General features: G+C 39.6%; 1 protein-coding gene across 4 annotated transcripts; it reads left to right on the top strand.

The window, feature by feature from the left end:
• Nucleotides 1-11,806: 11,806 nt before the first annotated feature.
• Nucleotides 11,807-18,515, top strand: LOC104864781. 4 transcript variants are annotated; one of them, XR_002025483.1, is made up of 4 exons: nt 11,807-12,453; nt 14,056-14,503; nt 14,737-15,076; nt 18,132-18,515. XR_002025483.1 is itself a non-coding variant. In XM_019208003.1 (2 exons), the coding sequence occupies exons 1-2, from the start codon at nt 14,721-14,723 to the stop codon at nt 15,531-15,533; spliced, it is 654 nt and encodes a 217-aa protein (XP_019063548.1). In that variant the 5' UTR covers nt 14,521-14,720; the 3' UTR covers nt 15,534-16,670. The 4 variants fall into 4 exon arrangements, 1 of the variants encoding a protein (XP_019063548.1); XR_780996.1 differs by lacking the exon at nt 18,132-18,515 and adding an exon at nt 16,873-17,241; XM_019208003.1 differs by lacking the exons at nt 11,807-12,453; nt 14,056-14,503; nt 18,132-18,515 and adding an exon at nt 15,236-16,670 and having other exon boundaries at nt 14,521-15,076.
• The last annotated feature ends 3,041 nt before the right edge of the window (nt 18,516-21,556 follow it).

The following is a 21,556-nucleotide window of genomic DNA, read 5'->3' as shown; positions in this document are numbered from 1 at the left end:
TCTCAAGTTCGACCTCCGGTACTGCCCCAAAAAATAAAAATGGACTTGTAATTATTGATTCATCTTTCCACATCATCACTGAAGCCACATATTTGGATGTTAAATTCTACATAAGAAGTTGTAAAGTTGTATTCTATTTTTTAAGAAGTTGAGTGGTGTTTTATTGTTTTGTTGTTGTTGTTGTTTGTTTGCTTTTGGTACCAGGGATCAAATGCAGGACCTTGCCTTTGTGAGGCAGGCAGCTAAATCCCTGGCCCACTGGAGTGCTAGTTTCTGTATTTTATCTTTCCCATACAAAACTTTAGACACACACACAATGGTAAAAATATTTAGCACAAGATACTCATGTGACATTTATCTCCTAGTGACTTCATGCTGACAGGGTATCACACAAATACCCATGAAAATTAATAGCAAAATTATTTATCTGGAATATTAATAAGATTTAATGTTGTTTAAAGTAGATCAGAGAGTGAGGAACAACTCTAATTGATTCATATGGCTGATATTTAAGTGCTTTGACAATAGATATTTAATGACACATCATAGAATTTAAATTTTACATGGACTATACTAATTAGAAATTTTAATTTGTCATTATCTCATGTAAAGCTATCAAAATATACTTGAGAGAATTGTGGCAAGCAGAAAAATTATCTTACTGTTAAGCTTAGATTTTCTTACACACAAAAGAATACTTGCAAAAACATAGTTTTCTATTCAGAAATACAGTGAACACTTTATAGAAATAGCTACTGCATGTGGAAAATGAAGGCAAATTATATAGGTTAAATGTCTTAATAGCTTATGGTTATTTTAGTAATACACTTTTAAGGGCAAGGTTTGATGCTTAAAAACTCAAGCTATGAAAATTACTTTATTGAAAATTACAATGTGGAATTCACCAAGCTATGTTCCCCTGTGCTTGCTTCATGAATATTATTTTAAAATAATCATCAAAAAATTTAAAATGCTTATCACCTCTGAATGAACAGGGACAGTTCTTTCTTGCCAGAAGTCTTCACTGCTGCTCAGAGTTCGATTTGATCTTTGTGAAGATAAAACACAAAATCTGATGGAATACACATTCCACTTGGATAATTTTATAAAGACTTGCAGAATAATTTCAACCATTTTCTGAGCAACTTCCCAGGTATAAATTAAAGAGCTTTCCACTGAAATAAGCAACACTTGTGTGCATCACTAAAGGTTTTTAACTTGTTTGGTCCAGAATTATTTTCTTTTCCAGTTTTTATCTTGATTAGTCTATGTTTGCAGCACATAACAATTGCATTCCTGAGTGGAGTTCACACATGGACACAACACATTTCAGTCTGTGGTTCATCCTCTTCCACTCCTCTCTCTCCCACTCCCTCCATCTTCTGGTCCCCTTCCCATTCAAAGAAAATCTATCTTCCTACTTCCTATTATATATTTTTTATTTTGCTCTTTATCTATAGCAGGCTGTCTTATCTAGGAGAATCTGTGAATAAACAAAATATGGCATTTATATACAATGGAGTATTAGTCTGCTGTAAAGAGGGATAAACTCAAGTAAGATATAGGAGAATGGATGAACCCTAAGACCATATGTTAATTGGAATATTACAGCAGATTTTAAACTGCCATAATTTAGTTCATGGTGAAAGATAATTGTCCAGTTTTAATCTTTGGCAGGTTGAGATCCAGTTTTTCCAACACCATTTATTAGAGGCTATCTTTCCTCTACTGAGGATGGTCAGCTCCTTTGTCAAAGATGATATCTGGATTTGCTTTTGTGTCTTCCAAACTGTTCCACTGATCCTCAGGTCTGTTTCTTTGCCAGTACCATGCTGTTTTTATCACGGTGACTTTGTAGTATAGTTTCAAATTGGGATTAAAGATCTAAATATTAAAACAGAAACACTAAACTTGTGGGGAGATAAGTTAGGCAGAACTCTTGAAGACACTGGCATAGGAAAAGACTTTATGAACAAATCCTCAGTAGCACAGGAACTAGCACAAAGAATCAACAACTGGGAACTCATCTTATTTAAAAGCTTCTGCACTGCAAAAGAAATCATCAACAGAACTAAGAGACAACCTACAATGTGGGAAAAAAATTTACCAGCTGCTCCTCAGACAAAGGACCATTATCTAGAATATATAAAGAACTCAAAACAATCAGCCCCCCCAAATATAAAGACCCAATTCAAAAATGGGCATCTGAAATGAACAGACAATTCTCAGACAAAGAAGTAAAAGCAGCAAGGAAATATATGAAGAAATGTTCCACATCACTGGTCATTCGAGAGATGCAGATGAAAACAACACTGAGATTCTACCTCAACCCACAAAGAATGGCTGCTATAAAGAAATCAAATAACAACAGATGTTGACAGGGTTGTAGGGAGAAAGGAACCCTTCTCCATTGTTGGTAGGAATGCAGACTGATGCAACCACTATGGAAATCAATATGGAGATACCTCAAAGAGCTGGGACTAGAGGTTCCATTTGACCCAGCCATCCCTCTGCTGGGTATCTTTCCAAAAGAATTAAAAGAATCATATCACAGAGATATATGTGCACCCATGTTTATAGCGGCACAGTTTGTAATAGCTAAAACTTGGAAACAGCCCATTTGCCCATCAGTTGGAAACTGGATAAAGAAGGTGTGGTTTTTCTATAAAATGGAATATTACTCAGCCATAAAGAATGAGAAATTAGAGTCATTCATAGGAAAATGGATACATATTGAGGATATAGTCCTAAGTGAAATAAATAAGTCATACATGTATAAATACCAAATAGTTTCTCTGGTGTGAAAAACTATAACGGTACATAAGATCCTAATGATATAATGGACAATGTGAAATAGGAAGAAAGGGGCTAAAGGTGCAGGGAAAGTGGGAAGGGTGGGGGAAGGTAATAAAGGAGAGGAAAAAAATAGGAGAAAATGAAAAAATGGAAATGAAGTGTTTATAAAGGGGGAGGAGAGGAGAGGTGAAGGGAGGGCAGGGACAAGGGGAAAAAATGAGAACCAAGACCTGTCATGTAAAGGTACAAGATCTCAATGATGAATGTAACTGTACTGTATACCTAGAATGTGCCAATAAACTCAATGAGGAAAAAAAATTTAAAAAATAAACTGCCATAGTAGATATAGAATATGTCTATAGTTCAAGTTAATTTGTTATATTCAACCTAGAGAGACCTAGTTGCATAAATACTGAAAACTAATAATGCCAGTGACTAGGAATGCAGAAACAAACTAACAATACATGGAAGAAAAAGTCATTCGTTACAAAGAAATGCTATACTTCATAATTAAGTGGAATTGATTTGTTGAATCAGTAAATTTTAAAAAATATGAACTGAGTCCTAATTTGGTTCCTACTTTAATTCTGAGAAAGATGTCTGGACACATCATCTACAGAGCACTGCCCTCAGGCCCCTGCAAAGCAGGCTGCCTCTGCCCCCACTGGCATCTGCTCATGACCCTGTGACTGAGACAGGCACAGCCCATCAGCTGCTTTCCTCCTACTGCAGCAGAGTTGGTGGTTATGACACAGATTGTATGGTCTAAAAGGTAGAGCACACTTATTACTTGGCCCTGTAGGGAAAAAAAATCAATGTCTGCTCTGAAACGTGAAAATTATTTTCAATAATACAAATAATTAAAGATGCTATGAATAGATAGATGCTTATCTTAAAACTTTATAAAGTTTTAAAAATAAAAATTATAAAATAAAGAATAGTGGAGGTCACCTAGATCTTTGTTTCAATTTCAGGGGTCAAATTAAATTGGCTAGGTGCAATGGTGCACCCCTGTAATCTCAGCACTCAGAAGGCTGAGGCAGGAGGATCGCCATGAGTTCCAGGCCAGCCTGGGCTACACAGTGAGTCGAAGGCCAATTTTGACTCAAAAACAAAAAAGGAGACAGACTCATAGTAAGGTTAAACTTTGCCTGTTTGTCCAACCAAACGGGAAACTAGAATTGAAAATGAGGATCCTCAACTCAGCTTGGGGCTCTGTTCCTGTTCCCTCCTGACCTGAAGTAGAGAAACAGGGAAAGGCAGCTGTCCCAGTGAGGAACCCAGATAACCCAGATGAGTGTGCTGTACAAACAGTGAAGTACTGGAAAGTCACTCACCCACACTTCACATCTGTGCTTATAGGTTTCTAAGGTATTTTGTTGTCATCACTTATGTCTTGAACAGTAGTTTGGCTTAGATACTCAATACATAACTGATGTTTTGTTGAAAAGATGTGATTTTTCATTATTGTTTTTTCTGGTACTGTACTATACTGAGAAAATAATGCTAGTGGTGTTATTTATTCTACAGTTCCAAGGTGTCTGCTGCAAACCTAAGAAAGTTTAGCAAATACTCAGCAGTTTCATCTAATTCTTATTCACCACGATTCTAAAACATCCTTACGGACTTGGACGTCATAAACGAAACCCATGCTACTCAACATATTTAATATTAATCTCAAGTGTAAAAACTAGTTTTTTAATGAAGCTGAGAAAAAGATAAATAGATGACAAAAAAAGAGCTAAGTTATTTTTGGAATAAATGAGTATTTTATCTCTGAGCTATTTATACTTATGTTTATCCCAAAACCACCGGATCAGAAGTTCCCCTTACTTGCTTTCTAAGATCTCAGCTTTCATGTTTTATGCTCATACTTACATCACTTAAAACTTCATCCACATGACTCAAAGTAAAAAGAAAGTGTAGAGACAAAAACTGAATTTGCTAGGATTTAAAATTGTTTCCCAAAACAAATTCCTTGAGCATCCTCAACAGTATTTGTCGATACAGTCTTCCAATATTGATCTCCAATTTTATTCAAATTCTATTGCACTGTTTAGAAATACACACGGTCACATGTACGGTAAAGTATAAACAATGCAAAACACCTGGACCCAAAAGCTGAGATCATGCTTCAAAGCTGCAAATGCATTGGTCGAGTCAACGCTGAACAGAGGCTACCAACACCTAACTCTGGGGCCAGGGATTTAGCTCAGTGGTTCCGCCACCTTCTTCACAAGCACAAGGATCTGAGTTGATCCGCCAAACCAAAACAACCAACCAAACAAACAAACCAAAACACATCAAACTCTGACATTGTCGTCAAACATGAGTTTTCCTCAGATGTCAGCAACATTCGAGTTGATGAGCTGTGTGGAGAGGAGAGAACAGGACAGAGAGGTGACACAGGTCTGTCCTGGACTCTGCTGTTGCTTCCTGTGCAACACGCCCACCGAGGGGACAAGCGTGTGAGCCTCTGTCCACCCGCAGGGACAGCAATCCAAGAACCTATACCTTACAACGTGTGCCACTCAGAACAAGTGAGTAGGCCCATCTCTGAGGAGGTGTGCGCTATAGACTAGCAAGGAGGTATTAAACTGTTCCCAGAGAACAGGAAAACAGCTTCAGAAGCTGCTCTCTGTTTCCAGTGTTAGTGTTCTAGTATATCATACAAGAGATCTGTTGCCAGTGTTAACTCTGTTTCAGAAACTATGTTTCCATACACTTATGATATAAAAAAATCATTTGCTTCAAGTGTATTGTCAAAAGGCAAACTACATCCTCAGGAAGGAGGCCATTATTTACTGGTTTAATAAGGTAGCTGGAAATTTATAGCTTTATTTTTTACTTTCCTGATATTTTTAATAAGCATTTCTGTTGTGTATTATCTCACCTTTCTTTGCTGCTGATCACTGTTAGAAATTATTATTGTGATTCTCCACTTGGAGCTTTTCTGCCTGGCATCAGCTTCTCTGACCCTCACTTCTCGAAGCCCTCAGCCCTTGCTCTGGGATACCGTGGTCTAATCTCTCCTTCAGCAACAGGAAGGTGAGCCCACATCTTGGCTTAGTAACTCGGTATAAAACAGAATTTTAGAAAGCACCTTTCTTCAGTTCTGATCACCAGCAAACTAATAGCCACCTCTACTACAGTGTAAATGCCATGAGATGGTCTATGAGAAGAAAAGGGTAATGCGACATCTAGAATTCAGACTTCCGCCTCATGCCCTGCACGTTGTGTGTGATAATGGTAAATGTGCCCAATTGTCAGGTTAATTAGAGCTTCGGCACATATATTCAATGGTTAATGTGTCCTCTGAGTTATCCTAAATAGATTTTTAATTATCTTGTTAAGATTGTGCATAAAAGATGATAGACAATCTAAAAGAGAGAGCATTATTTAATAATTAAAATGCAACTTTTATGTAATAGTACTTTTAAAACTTTCATATGTTCAAGATAAATTACTCTCAAACACGACACATATTCAAATAACCTATGGAATACAAAAGAAAAAAGATAATAGGCACTTACACGATTTCAAGTATGCAGGGGCGGAGCTCAGTGCCTCAGAGCAGGCAAAAACAAAGGCACTGAGAGCTTCCACTGTTTGATGGGTTCATTGGGAGCATCAGATGGCATGGAGGGTGGAGGCAATCCCAAAAGGATGAGGAAGGAGCTCATGCTGCTGAGGACCTGGGTCCATGAGGAGCTCACGCTGCTGAGGCCGTGAGCTCAGCAAAGCATTCTTACAGCAGTGGGTGGGATGAGTTAAGCTGATACGGAATTTGCCCCTCCCCAGGTGAAACCATTCTCTTTTTGTGCTGCAACTCGGTTCTCAAAAAGACCCAGGATGGGTCAGCTGATGTAATTTTGCCCTTGAGCATCACAGCATCAGAGGACCCCTGAGGCCTCAGCCCTCACCATAATTTAATTGTGAAATGATTTTCCCCAAAATTACATAGAGTGGCTCCCAACAGATAATAGTGAAAATGCTTTATTTAGGAGGCTTACTCATATACCCTGCTGACCTGACAATTATAACCAACTTGCCCCAAATGCTGATTGGTGTGAAATTTAGTATCTTATTGTCAGCAGCATTTAGGAGACAGGAGGACCGAAGAAATCTATTCTGGAAGGTGTGGGAGAAGCTCAAGCCTGGCTGGACGAGGTGCACCACACTCCTGTCTTCTGAGCAAACTCAAAGACCTTTCTGAGGCTGAGCTAACTCGCCTAAGTGCGTAGAGGCTGGGTCTAACAGGCTGTACCTCTGCCCCTAGTCCGTGACTCCTTCACCTTGCTCAAGAAAAATCACCCACCATATGTCTAGCCAATGAAATATCACCCAGTGTTCTCCACTACTGCATAACCTATTAAAAAGTGCCATGTAATCAAAAGCTCCGCCCAAGCTCCTCCCCCATGGTTGTCCACACATAAGCTATATAAGCCTGTGCATTTCCTAAATAAAGAGGAAGCGTTCCAGAAACCTCCCTGGAGTCTTCTGCACCTTACCCTCCCAGTCCAAGCTCCCAATCTGAACTCCACAGACCAAGCAGTGGACAAAAACAGGAAGGAAAGAATATTTTTATCACTGACAGCATTTAAAATTCCTGTGTATGGTGATAATAAAACCAAAATGACTGGTTTTACTGTTTCATACATTTTTCTCCAGAAAATGTTCCTTCTTATTGCCTGAACCCAGCCACAAAACTCTCCTGTGGTAGCTCTCTCTCCTCTGGTGATTGTTTGAGTAGTGTCTCTCTCCTTAATATTTTATAGTATCTTAAAGAACATAATTAATGTCCTATACATAAAAATATATTATAGAATATATCATATATAAAACTATATATACACATATATATTCAGTGCATTACCCACCCAGTTTTTTATATAATGTATTAAGAACTAATATACTAAAAATAACCGCCAGAAATCGTTAATGCTGCTTTTTTAAGATTATAGTTCATAAAAATGAGTAAATCAAGATAACTTGCCTTCTCGACAATGAAGGACAAATGTGGTGAATGTGTGTGTATATCACAATGTGTATCAATTATATTACACATCATGTGTGTGTTTCATAACATATTGTATGACAAATATACTTTTGCATAATTTCCTACTATATTATATAGTAAGTCCCCAATTTATGAACAGATTCTATTCCAGGAGGACATTCATGAGTCAAACTCATTCATAATCTGACAGAGAGAGTTTTATGTGAAAGACACACCCTGGTTTTACCATCAAGTCTTCAGATAGGCTTTTAGGCTTCTCTTGAATAAACGTAAAGCTGAGTGGACCTTGATGCTGATGGGGGTCCTGAATCCACTCACCAAGAGGATTCCGTCTCCTCTACCAGCAGGGAAATCACTGCTGAGGTCATTGGCAGAGCAGACTTCACATGTCCCACGATCTGGTGCTCGCCCTCTGGAATTGTGCCAGTGGTTGAACGATTCATGTTATTAAAACAAGCGACATCTGTAATCGCTTCAGCTCAGCCCAGTCTCTCTGTATTTTCACTTTTGTTTCCCTGGCTGTTGCTTTGTGCTTCCCAGCGGACTCCTCTAAGTCAGCACTGCTGTTCCTCCCGCTGCCGCACATCCCGGGTCTGACTGAGCACTGTGCTGCCGTGCACTACAGCTCTGCACAGCAAGCGCACACTGCACAGCCGTGACAGTGCCCGGCAGACATGGGAGCTGATTTGCTTACACCTGTGAGGCTGTCATGTGAGGTCTTTCTCATCGTTGAAAGTTCACAACTCGAATGTTTGTAAGTCAGGGGCTTCCTGTACACACTTATTTAATCCTTGCTTTTTAAAAGTATCACAATGTATTTTGATACACAGTAAAACCTTAGACTGTGACTCCCATGTCCTGCAAGAGGAACAAGCGTTTCTGCTCAATTTTAACATGATAAATGAGCGGTGTCTTGCAAGGAGGAGTTTGGGTTACCGAACACCGCATGATCACTACCGAGCCACCCCACCCCCCCAATCTGCATTTAGTATAGTCCTTTAAGGTACATATTTAACAAGCTCTGAAGATATTTTCCAAGTTTCCTGTGCCCCAACTGACATTCACAGTAATCCCTTCTTGCTCTATTTTAGCTAAAATACAAGCCAAAACATACACAAAGTTCTTTAATTTTAAATACAGCATTATATTCCATGTCAACATTCTTTATTTGAAATGTAGTAGGTCTCAAGTTTAGTGTATATCATAGTCATCTGTTAAGTTTAAGCTGGAAGCACATGTTTTTAATCTCCACTTTTAGTGATTCTTAAGTAAACATCAGACATTGTCCTCTTTTGGTTCTCTACTCAGGGTCAACTTCAGAATCTTTTGGAATGCTGAGCCTAGTGGACTGCAGCTAGGGCCTCGGAGTGGGTATGATGTCCTCCGATCCTGGCCTGCTGACCTCCATAGAGGTCGAGTTGAGGCCCGGAGGAGGGATTTCTAGGTCAGTGAGCTGCCACCCGAGGACACAGACTCACGGGCAGTCAGTGTGCACCGGAGTGTTGGGTCCACTGCACGCCGTCCGAGGATGGCGGCCCTCCTCCGTGGAGAACTCCCTGCTGCAGGCACAGAGAGGGAAGAGGCGCTCCGGGACCCCAGCCGGGCCGAGGGCGTGGTGCTTACCGAGAAGCACAGCGGGCTGCTTGGCGTCAAAAGCTCCCAGCTTCTCCTCCCGCTACTGTCTCAGGTGTCCACACTCATACTTTGCTTCGAAAGCCCAGTCCGTGTCTGTGAGCGAGACCTGAGGATCATCACGGGACCCGAGGCTGGGCCTAGAAAGAGAAAGACACCTTTGTGACTGGTCCGCAATGGTGAAGGCTCAGCAAAAGGGAAGACAGGAACCCTGCGCGTGCACTCATCCAAGGCGGCGGCTGTCCTATTTTCCTCATACAAGAGAAGCGGTCGCTGGTATCTGAAGCACACTGTGCCTTCGAAAAAGTTACCTGCCACTTGTGACATGAGAAACGCGGTCAGCAAGCAGACAGAGGGCACCTGGATGCACGAGGTGCAGACCAGACGGACCACACCAGCCTTCGTGCTCTGTCCGCAGGCTTCCAGCCACAAGGCCAGTTTTCAGGACAAAGCTCCCTTGCTCTGTGGATGGACGGGCGCTGAGGCAATCCTTAGCATGGAGCCCAAAATCTCAGAGATTGGACCCTGAGGTCTCCTAGAGAGAAGAGGAGCGATATTGTTCTGGAGGACAAGCTTGCCAATTGAGGAGTAAGCACAGGCTGCAGCGAGCTCAAAGTAAAACTCGGCTTGACGAGATGAAGATGTCCCCAGAAATTGATTTTAAGGTACAGTTTTCACTTTAAATTGGGAACTGGGCTGAGAGAAGACCATCAGTGGCACTTTGACCACCGGCAGGTAGAGAAGGAAGACGCAGAGTGGAGAGACAGTAGCTCCAGAGCTAGTTTTTGACATAGGAAAAGTTAAGCTTCCTCTGACAGCCATAAGATGTCAATGCGTAGATAATTCTGCAATGTTCCCTTTACTTAGAATGGTAAAAACAAGTGCCATAAACATTAAGCATACAATCGAGCACACAGTACTCATTTTAAACATTGCTATGAACTAGCACCCCTCAAACCCCTGGGTACAAATTCAGGGGAGCACTTATGCCTTGTGACAGGGTCTTTAGAAGAATTTCCAGGGACCTTTGAATAAGAAGGAACTTTGCACACATGTTTAGCCTCAAGTGCAGGAACCTACCGAGTGTGAACAGTGTTGCTGGAGCACAGTGGGGGAGTGGGAGGGACACTGGCCGCGCGTGCTCCCTGCCTTCCTGCTGCTGGCACTGTTGCGGTGGCTGCTGTTATCTGGTGTGCCTTGGAACACTGAGATTGCTGACAGAGTTGCCTGGCTGGAAGGAGAAAGACGCTGTCGTCCAGACCAGCACACAGGGAGGCCCACCCCAGCTCTGAACTTGGGAGGAGGCAGCTTGTCTTTGCAGAATATATGCAAAGAAATTGAGCGCAATTCGTGGTTTGGTAATAATTTTCAGAGCAAGAATATGCAAAGCATTCCACTGTATTTTTGTTAGTTTCAAATTTTGTAAAATAAAAAAAAAGAAAGCAATCACCAAAGCGAATACTATGATTATTAGCTTGATGAAAGCTTTTTGAAACAATAATATGAACTCTTGAAATTCTAGTTGAATAATAGAAAAAGTATATTTTGCCTCAGTGATCATGTGAAAAACCCTAACATTTATTTTTTCCTTCCACAGATGGAAAAGTGTGTCCGTAACTAATATTATTTTCTATGTCTGACCTGTATCCCCATACTGTAAGTCTATATTTAAGAGCTCATGCTCTTCCGTCTTACTGAGTGGCACCACTCAGATAAAGACCATCGGCCTCCCAGGCTTGTTGGAGTGAGGAGAAGGTGCTTGGACCATGGGACCAGCATAGCTGCCGAGCTCTTAGGAAGAGGGAGAGCTGTTCCTGGGCCAGCCCGAAAGGGGTGTCTTCGTCCGCTCTGCCTCCCTCTCTGCTCCCTGGCCCCTGGGATCCAGCAGCTTCGCCCTGCCAGACTCTGCTGCATGGCCACTGCTGCCTGAAGTGGCCAGCAGCAGGCTGAAACCTCGGACCAGGAACCCAGAGTGGCCTCTGTTCCTTCCAACTGTGGGTGGCAGGTACGACGTCCAGTGACAGAACAGAAACTAAGACACTGCATTCTTGGCAGATGATAGCAGATTTTCGACAAACTGTATTAGACATAGGCTGAAATAAACTGCTAAATTTTTTTATAATTTTAAAGGCGTAGAAGAGAAAGTCTGCCTGCTCGTCTGTCTCACTTCTCAGAAGTTCAGTGGAGTTTGTGTGCTCATAAAGTGTTCACGCTCACTTGCTTCACTGTACTTTCTGCAAGCGAGATTTCACAACAGTGTGTACCATGCGCCCATACGCTGGACCTTGGTCAGGACAGACAGATGTTAAATAACGACACAAATAAACATATGATTTCAAGGTACGGTAAACAGCAGCGGGAAGATATAAGGTAACTTCTGTTCCTGTTCGAGGAGCCCTGGCCTGACCACAGAGACCAAGATGACTGTGCCGAGCAGGAGAAAGCAACGAAGGTGTGTGCAGCACAAGGGACACGTCCACAAAGTCTCTGAGGACAGCTGGACATCTGGAGCACCCAGGACACGAGGACAGAGGGTCAGGCGGGTCACCCATGGCCCTGGAGTCAGGTTTAGGGATTTATTTTAATAACAGTACTATGAAGAGTTTCACGATGAAAAGGGTAACAAAGTAATTCAAGGGCAAAAAAGAGAAAACTCTAGCAGCAAATTCAGTAAGGGGCTCTCATTTACAACTGCAGAATGGAAGAGCGCCGTGTGGATACAAGGAGACCAAGCGGCAGGACCACCGCCAAGGTGAAGGGTGGAGGAAGAAGGGTAACCCAGGATCCTGCCGCCCGCAGATTGACTGCCCTCAGGCACACAAAATGGGCCGGGGAGACCTCATGCTCCGCCCTTCCAACTGCCCACAGTGCCTTCTGACCTCCTGTTATTATGTAGTTGTTTCTAATTCGTAAAATTTTAGGTAACACGCTATAACTTTGTGTGTAAGTGGGGTGCGTGTGATATTCGAGCACATTCACAGGCTGTGCGTCAACCGATCCGGGTGGTAAGTGCTTCTCCTCCTCCTCACCAGTTGGTATTGGGTCTTCGAGTTCCTCTCTTCTCCGCCTTCATAAAGCGTGTACTCATTGCGAGCCCTGCTTACCCTGCTGTTCTGCACAGCAGGGAACCCATTCCCGCTGCTGCAGAGCCCACGCTCCGGGTCCTTCACCCCCAGCCTTCCAAACCTGCAGCCTCTGGAAGTCAGTATTGTCCTGCCAGGCCGACTCTTTCAGCTTCCACAGATGAAAGAGGACACAGGTTCTTATCTTTCTTGTTCCGGTTTATTGCACTTAACATAATGTCCTCCAGTTCCATCCATTTTCTTCAACATGACAAGATTTCACGCTTCTTTGTGGCTGAATAGTATTCCATTGCATAATATTCCACATTTTATGATATGAATACAGATTTAACCAATCATCAAGTTACTATCTCAATGAAGTTAACCATTTATCTTTCATCTTATAGTGCATCAGCATTTATGTAAGAGTCTTAATACTAAATATTTCTGCTTTTAAGAAAATAATCAAACTTCTTGAATTTAATTCAATATTGAAATTATGAAATTTAACTCAAACTTTAGGCTGCATAGACTCTTCTTCCCTAAATATTAGCTATTTATAATTCTAATGTTGAAATGTATTCTCTCAAAACTCCTTTACCCTTCAAGTCACTTAAATTATATACTTGCTCAATTTATTCCCCTCAGGGGCATCTGTCCACTCTCCTGTTCTCTAGAGGCCTAGAAAGGGTAAAGCCTAAGGGATGAACTTTTTACTTTAAACTTAAAAGACACAGATAACAAGAGATCATTTATAACACAACCTCTTATTTGTCTGAACTTTGAAATTTCAAATATCATCTTTTCTGTCCTGTGAAGATGTACACTTGTTTCTGATCCTCAATTTATTTGAGCAATGTGATTTCAGTTTATATATTTGTGCTAATATGTCTTAAATTGTCAATTTAGCTATATATATGTCACATTTATTATTTTCAGGAGAGTCACCTCTGACACATGATGAAAATGGGAAAATACAAATGTTATCATCGGATTCTTTTTCAAAATATATAGAAAGTGGGACTATAATGTAATGAATCAGATATTTTATTTGGGAATCTCCTTGAATTTTTGCAATGTCCTATATGACACATAAACTACAGAGTGCTAAAGAAATTATACAATAATACAATTTCACTGTGAATTAATAGGGAGCTATAAATGTGGAACTACCCTGCCCCTTGGCCTTGCCAGTAGCACCGTCCTTTACAGAGCCATCCTATCTCTCAGTGTTTTTTGAGCTCACATGTCTGAAGCCATCCTTTCATTTCTACCCAAGAGTGGATGTCATTTCCAGTGTTTGAGTTTTTTAGATTTTCTTGTCTCAAACTTCTTAAGCAGACACTTAGATAGTCCAAGAGTATAAGATGAACTTTATTGGCCTGATTCCTAAAATGACTGTCCTAGTTAAGATGTGTGGAACAATACAGCTACAGAGCAGTGTTTGCTGCTGCTCTTCCCCTGGTAACACTAGTAAGTCCAGTGAGCACCCGAGCAGATGCCTGTGATGCCGAGGGGCTTACGTGGTGCCCATTCTCCCACCAGGCTCTGAGTATTATGCTGATTCAGGAGCATCTCTGGAATCCCAAAGTAGAACATGAAGAGAAGCAACTACGGCTCCTACTACCATGGAAAGATTGTATAAAAGGCAACACATACGGTATTTGTGCTGTGTGAGGACTTCTTACACCTGATCTGCCATTTCTTTCATGCAAACTTCTCAGTCCAGCCAGTCCTACAGCACGTGGAAGCTCAGGGCCCATCTGCAGCCAGGGCTCGGCCACAGTCTGCCCCTTCCAGACGGGATGGGGAACCTACAGCACGCATGCCACGTGGGCACACAGACACAGATTGGGGTGCACAGAAGCACTTCCTCAAGGCTTTCATGGGCACATGGCCCTGAAAGGATGTCTGCACCTTCTGGAGCTAACGGTGCAGGCGCTGTCCTGACTGCAGAAGTCTTCAGAGATCACATGACCCAGAAGAGACCCAGGTAAGGCGGGCACAATGAGAAAAGCACGATGCAGAAAGAATGAGCTAGAATTTTATCTTGATTTGTTTGAAAGAAAGTTTGTGTTATTATTTGTTAGGAATCTGTTTGGTTTACTCAGAAACTACTTTGGAGATAACAGTACTCGGTGTAATAGCTATTGTTACCCTCATTGTTTGGTTATGAAACATTTTGTATAAAATATAACTCTGAAAAGTTGATGTTGAATCTCAAAGCCAAAGAGCCACGAAGACCCATTTCACGCCAAAGGAGCCTCCAAAGATCGGGAGCCACAGCGGAACGCAGTGATTCTTCACCATGGTCCGCGCTGAAATCCGCAAGCTGCAGCTCCTTTTCTCAGATCCAGCCCAGGCTCAGCCACCCCTTTGCCCGCGTCCCCCTCCCTTCCCCTTGCAGAGCTGAGCAGCGTTGTCTGACGGGACGCCACCCCTACCAATCATGGCAAGGAGAAGGGAGTGAGTCTCCTCTGAGACTGCGGGGAGGGAGAGACACACTCCAAAGCTCCCTGCGTGCACTAGTGTCAAATGGAACAAGGAGAGCATTTTACCAAATACTGTAAGTATTTGTTACCTATTCAAGAACATGTTAATAGTGTTCTAAGTGTTATCCACTTGAGTGAAAACTTAAGTTATTTCTGCACATTACTAAAGCTATGATTAAGTGTGTTATATATGTAGTCTGACCGAGGTGAGAACAGTCTACGTTACTCAACAGACTTTTCATCAGAGGAGGAATGGGCGAGGAGGACGCAGTAAATCTGCACAATATAACGTTGCCCAGCCTTGATCAGCAAGGCAGTCCTGCCAGATGTGCCAGCCCGGGTGAGAAGGGAAGGCTGTGTGCGAAGTGGAGTCAGGCGGGCACAGGAAGTCGGCGCTGCGTGACGCACTTGGACGTGGAAGCTAAGAAAGTGGAACTCGGAGGGGCTGAGATGAGGGTCAGCTCAGCACCTGCTGGCGGCGGGTGGGGGTCGCCGTGGGCATTTATTAAAGGCTATGAAACTTTCGGTTAGGCAGAAGGAAAAAGCCCAAGCAACCTACCGTACAATGAGGTGAATATCGTTAAAAAACTGCACTTTACAAATCACTGAGATGGCAGATTTTATGAATTCTCCACCTAAGAAATGATAGGCAAGTAAGGTAATGCATGTGCTAATTAGCTCAGGGGATCCACTCCGCAGTGTATGCATTCCGAATATCATGTTGCACATACGCCTTTTAGTTATAAAGCAACGCTCCCCAAACTACTACGACTTTGTCCAGACAAAACAGAGTACTTTATGCCTATTAAGAAAATCCAATTTACACGTTGAAATACCCAAAATAGAAATTAGAAAATACAAATGATCTCACCAGATAATCTCATCAAATGTCTAGAAAAGACTTAGCAACAATTCAACACAAACTCTTGCAGTGGGGCACACCTAGCTCACTATTAAAAACGCAATCATTGTAATCTACTCTGATAACAGAGCACAAAAGAAAACTCACATCTTATTACTTGACAGAGACAAAAATTTGACAAAATTCAACACCCATTTAAGGTTAAAATTCCCCCCAAGTAACAGGAATACAAGGGGGCTTTCATATGTTGATAAACACTACTGATAAAATCATACTTGATTTATTTAATTCATTAAATTCATTGGTACATTTTAGGTACACAACATGATGATGTTCATCACTGGGAATTTGTACCTGTAGATGACATATCTTGGTCATTCTTAATGTCTGAAAGGCTGCTTTCTGGAGATCAGGAATAAGAGGACAAAATTCATTCTGATCATTCTTATTCTTGGATATTTTATCTAGGTCAGTAAAATAAAAGGAAGACTAGCATATAAGGAACAAAGCTGTCTCTTTTCTGATGGCATGACTGTCTGTGTCCAAGACCAGAGAGTATGTGAGAATAAGAGCAGCAGCCACAAAGTCCTCAACCTGTGAGTGAGTTTCCTAAGGCCAGGTGATATAAGAAAGTCAAATGAAATCAGTTGCCTTTTATATATGAGTAATGGGCAGCAAGTTAAAATATAATACCATTTACAATCAGTTAAAAAATAAAACACTTAAATATAAATATAGCAAAACATATTCAGTACTTGAATACTCAACATTTTAACACATGAAAGAAATTAAAGAAGACATATGAATGGAGAAATTATTTGGCATAGAAAAAAATACCAATTCTTCCCTGAATTGAATAAAATTTTCAGGAAATTTCTATTTAAAATCCCAGCAGGGATTTTGCAGATGTAGAGAATGTAATTTTCAAACCATAGCACTTTTCTTATGAAAAAAAATCTCATAATAGCTAAAATTCTTTCAATACAAGACTGTGTATTTCATGGCTAGAGCAATCAAGACCATATGATACTGGCAAAGTATTAATGAAGAGAGAGGCACTTAAATCAACAAACCGTGCTGCATCGATGGGACACCTACAGTGGAAAATACCGAAGGAAGGGAAGGAAGGAAAAGGGAAGAGAAAGGAAAGAAAACAGGGGAAGGAAGAAGGAAGGAACATATGAAAGGAAGAAGAGAAAAGACAGGAGGTAAGGAGGGAATGGACACTGACTCACATCTTACCTTATAAGAAAGCTAACTCAAAGTAAGTCGAAGGTCACGTGTAAAGGTACGATGAATAACCACAACACTTAAAAATAATTAAAACCTACCAAACCTTTAGAATTTAGGACCAGGCAAAGAATTTTTAGATTTGGAACCAACATCGTGACCTGTGAAATTGAAGTTGATAAATTAGTCTTCATAACAATGAAAAAATTTTACTCAGTATATTTCACTCATGTTAAAATGACAAAAAGAAAAACTACATGTGAGAAGAAAATGATTATGCCATATATACATACATATATGACAAAAGAGTAATATCAAGAATACTTAGAAAACTACCTTTCAACATTGAAAGGCAAAAAAGAAATAATGAAAAAACCTACTTAGAAATAAATAAAACATAAAAAGTAATGAGAATATGGGCAAAAATCCAATGAGACGTTTCATGCATGTGAGTACTCAGCCAACAAATTAATACGTGAAATAATTAATAAAATTAATATGTGAAATAATTAAATAATATGTGTTCCACATCATTAGCTGCTAGCAGAGTACAGATGAAAACCAATCAGGACAGCAGAGACAAAAAAAAAAAAATAGTAACAATGCCTAATCCCAGCACTTAAGAGGATGAGGCAGGAGGATCGCTGTGAGTTCCAGGCCAACCTGGGATACGTACTGAAATCCTGTCTCAAAAAACAAAACAAAAGAAGTAACAATGCCAGTTCTGGAGAAATATGGGAGATGGGACCATTCACACAATTATGATGGGGAAGTAGATAATAATACAGCCACTCTGGTGAGCAGGCTGTCAGTATTTCTCCTTTGTTCAATTTAATTTCATTTAGCGAATATTTAATATAATTTAAAGAAAAGTAATATTTAGTTGCTACAATAAAAATATGTAGTAATGTACAAAAAGTTAAGAAAAATACATTATACAGTTCTTGTCCTTAACAAACATATGATTTGCCCAGAGAGGAAACTTATAAAAGTAACTGCAGAAAGGTCAACAGTAAATTCCAAATTTTGTGTTCTAGAAGCTGTATGTGATGGAAGGTAAAACTTCATGGACAAAGGACTTTGGATCTGCACGGGAAGAAACACAGCATCCAGAGCATGGAGGGGGGGTCTTTTTGTTTTGTTTTTTACACGAGGGATCGAACTCACAACCTTGGTCTCGCAAGGCAGATGTGCGCCATGGGGCCGGGAAATTAAGGGCCATGCTGAGCAGAGGGCACGTGCGCGGGAGGCTGCCTCCTTGGAAACCGGAAGAGGCCCAGTCCCAGCCCTTCCTTTGTACTCCATTAACGCGACCTCGGCCTTTCTCCCCCGCAATCTGAGTGATCTATCTAAAAGTTACTAAAATGAGAAGCTAGAAAATAATAAACAAGAAATAAATACTGTGAAATATAATAGAAAAAAGTCGCAATGTGAAATAGGAAGAAAAGGGCTAAAGGTGTAGGGACAGTGGGAAGGGTAGAGGAAGGGGAATAAGGGAGAGGGAAAAAATGTGAGAAAAATGTAACAATGGAATTAAAGTCTTGGTAGGTGGGGAGGGGAGGGGGTGAAGGGAGGGTGGGGACAAGGGGAAAAAATGAGAACCAAGACCTGTCATACAAAGGTACAAGATCCCAGTAATGAATGTAACTGTACTGTATACCTAGAATGTACCAATAAACTCAATTTTAAAAAAGTCATCTGTGAAGAGAGAGGGTCTGAGGGACTAGAGAGCCAGGAGGAAGGCAGGACACTTTGGGCTTTGTCCCCATGAGAGGACAGAAAGAGCTTAGGCACTGCCATCTTGTTAAATGTCTTGACATAGCACAAGATTATTAAAAAGCTGTGTCATTCTCTCTAGTATAGGCCAAGTATGATAATATAAATCTTTTACCAACAGGGTAATTTTTTATTTATTATCAAAGTTTGTAGGAAATTAATTACTCATTAGCAAAGCCTGCACTTTTGGAGAATTTTTAAAAGATTAATTCACATTTTATCATTTATCATTGCTTAGGAAACCAAGAAATTTTAAAAGTTATACCATTTATGCATTTATTAATATACTTAAGCCAAATATATCTAAATTATGCTTAAAATTAAATCATTGAATTTTTAATTATATGTGTTAAATATTTATTTAAAATCCTACGGTATCAAAGAATAACATTGTCTTATTCATATAATCATCTTCACAAATTAGAGACCTAAAAACGTGTCTTCCGATTATCTTTATGCCCTTCAAACCAGAATGATGAGTGGGAGAGGAGAGAGCCATACCATCAAATCAGATGAGTACATTGTTTCTGTAAGCCAGAGAAAAGTTCTGTTTGAAAAATAGCACATCTCCAATTAAAAATCTCTCAGGAAAACAAGAAACCAAAACATGAGCCCTGATATTCCCCACTGTGCGGTCGGGAGATATTTTTAGGCCATAACACTGGGAATGGCACTTGAGTCACAGTTCTCTCTAAGCTGAGTGAGGGTGAGCTTTCATTGGACCTTCCAGAGTTGAAAAGTCCAACGCAAGAGGCATCGTGTAGCACGCTGAGAAGAAATTCACTTTAGATGTGCAACAAAACCAGCCCCAGATGAGCACCTGCTCTAGTCCATCTATTAAAGATTTAAAGTGTGACAATAAAGGAATATTTCAAAATAGCTTTCTGTCTCTCAGAATGTATAAGATGTGTTATGTACATGTACAAGTCCCCCGTGATGGATACAATCATTATTCACTGCAAACATGGTAAATTTTAAAAATAATACACATTACCCAGCACACAAGAAGGTAAAGTTTCTGTCTGACAATCAGTAAAATTACCAAAGAGAAAAATATGACCATAAGGTTATAAAAAACAATCCATCAAAATTTAAGTGTAAATGGCATCGAATTAGTTGACTAATTGCACTAAAGTGTATATATGTTCAAGACTGTACATCTTGAATAGACACAGAAGATATGACTACCCAAATCAAACCTATAATATGAAAGTTTCAAATTATGAGATGAAAAACATTGGCAAGGATTGTCATTAGACACCAAGGAAGAAGAGATTACTGAATTTGAGGACATAGAAATAGAAAGTATTCCTAATAAAGCACAGATAGAAATTACTAGAGAAAAAAGGGAAAAGGGCAAGAGGAGTTGTCAGGCCACACAAGTAGACTAATGTATTTGCCACTGAAGAGGCTGAAGGAAACAGGAAATCTAAAAGAAAAAAATTAATCAAAAATTCTTTATATAGAAAAAATGTCTTTCAGGAAAAAAGGGTGAAACAAAAATATTTCCAGATGTATAAAAACTCAGAAATTCATCATGAGAAAGTCCACTGTACAAGAAATATTGAAAACTCTTCAGGTAGAAAATAAAGGCAAAATAGATTTACAAATAGAATATAAAACACAACAAAAGTAAATATGTAGCTTTAAAAGGAAATTTAAATTAATTAAACCTGTAAAAAGATTGTTATTTAAAGAAAAATAATAATATGTTTTGAGAGTTATAATACATGTAGAAGAAAATATATGAGAATGGTGTACAAAAAGTCAGAAGCAGTTAGAAGAAAATGTACTAGTTTAAAATTTAGGCTATACATAAAATAATATTTAAAAATCTCTAAAGGTAGAATATAACAATTTAAGCATATATCATAAAATTCTAAAGCAACCATTTAAAAATTTTCATAATGACAATGGAGTCAAATTTGAAATCAATAGCAAAAGGTTCTGTAACAATCCTCAAATATGCATAAACTAAATATTTCCAAATAATCAACAAAGAGAAGAAAACAGAGTGTAACTTGTTTGAAGAGAGAGCACAATAAAATACTCAATACAAGTATTTATATATAACATATGATATATCAGAATATAGTAGATGAAGTGAAAAAATACTTAAAGACAAAAATGTTCAGCTCTAAATATTTATTTCTACTTGAAAAGAAGAAAGAGTTTTGAATCAATAACTTCAGCTTTAACCTTTACAAATTAGGAAAGAGGAAAACCTCAAGCGAAAAGTAAGTAGATAAAAGAAAATAAGTATAAAAGGAAGGAATGAATAAAACACAGAAAACATTACAAAAAAGCAATGAAACCAAAAATGACTCATTGAGATTAAAAAATAATTTAAATCACATTGATCAGACAGAAATAAAAAATATTGCTATGTTAAATGGCAAACGATGTCACTATTAACTCTACAGATGTTATAGGATAATAATGGTATATTATGAAAAGCATTAAATTGAGTGAATTTGGAAAAATTAATCCAGCACTTGAGAATCGCAAACTGCTAATTTGTGGTATAGCAGTTGTAAATGCATATTATATACACCAGCAGTGGGGTAATTACAAGATTTTAATGTTAAAATTTAGAGAATTAACTATTGATAAACTATTAACTTGTAAAACACAATGCCAAGCATGCAAATTACTCAAAAAAGCCTTTACTTTTTTTTTTTTTTTT

Source organism: Fukomys damarensis, unplaced genomic scaffold, assembly GCF_012274545.1.
Source record: "Fukomys damarensis isolate Sample0158 unplaced genomic scaffold, DMR_v1.0_HiC HiC_scaffold_38, whole genome shotgun sequence".
In the NCBI taxonomy this organism is placed as follows: Eukaryota; Metazoa; Chordata; class Mammalia; order Rodentia; family Bathyergidae; genus Fukomys; species Fukomys damarensis.
This window is presented reverse-complemented; position numbering and strand designations above follow the sequence as displayed.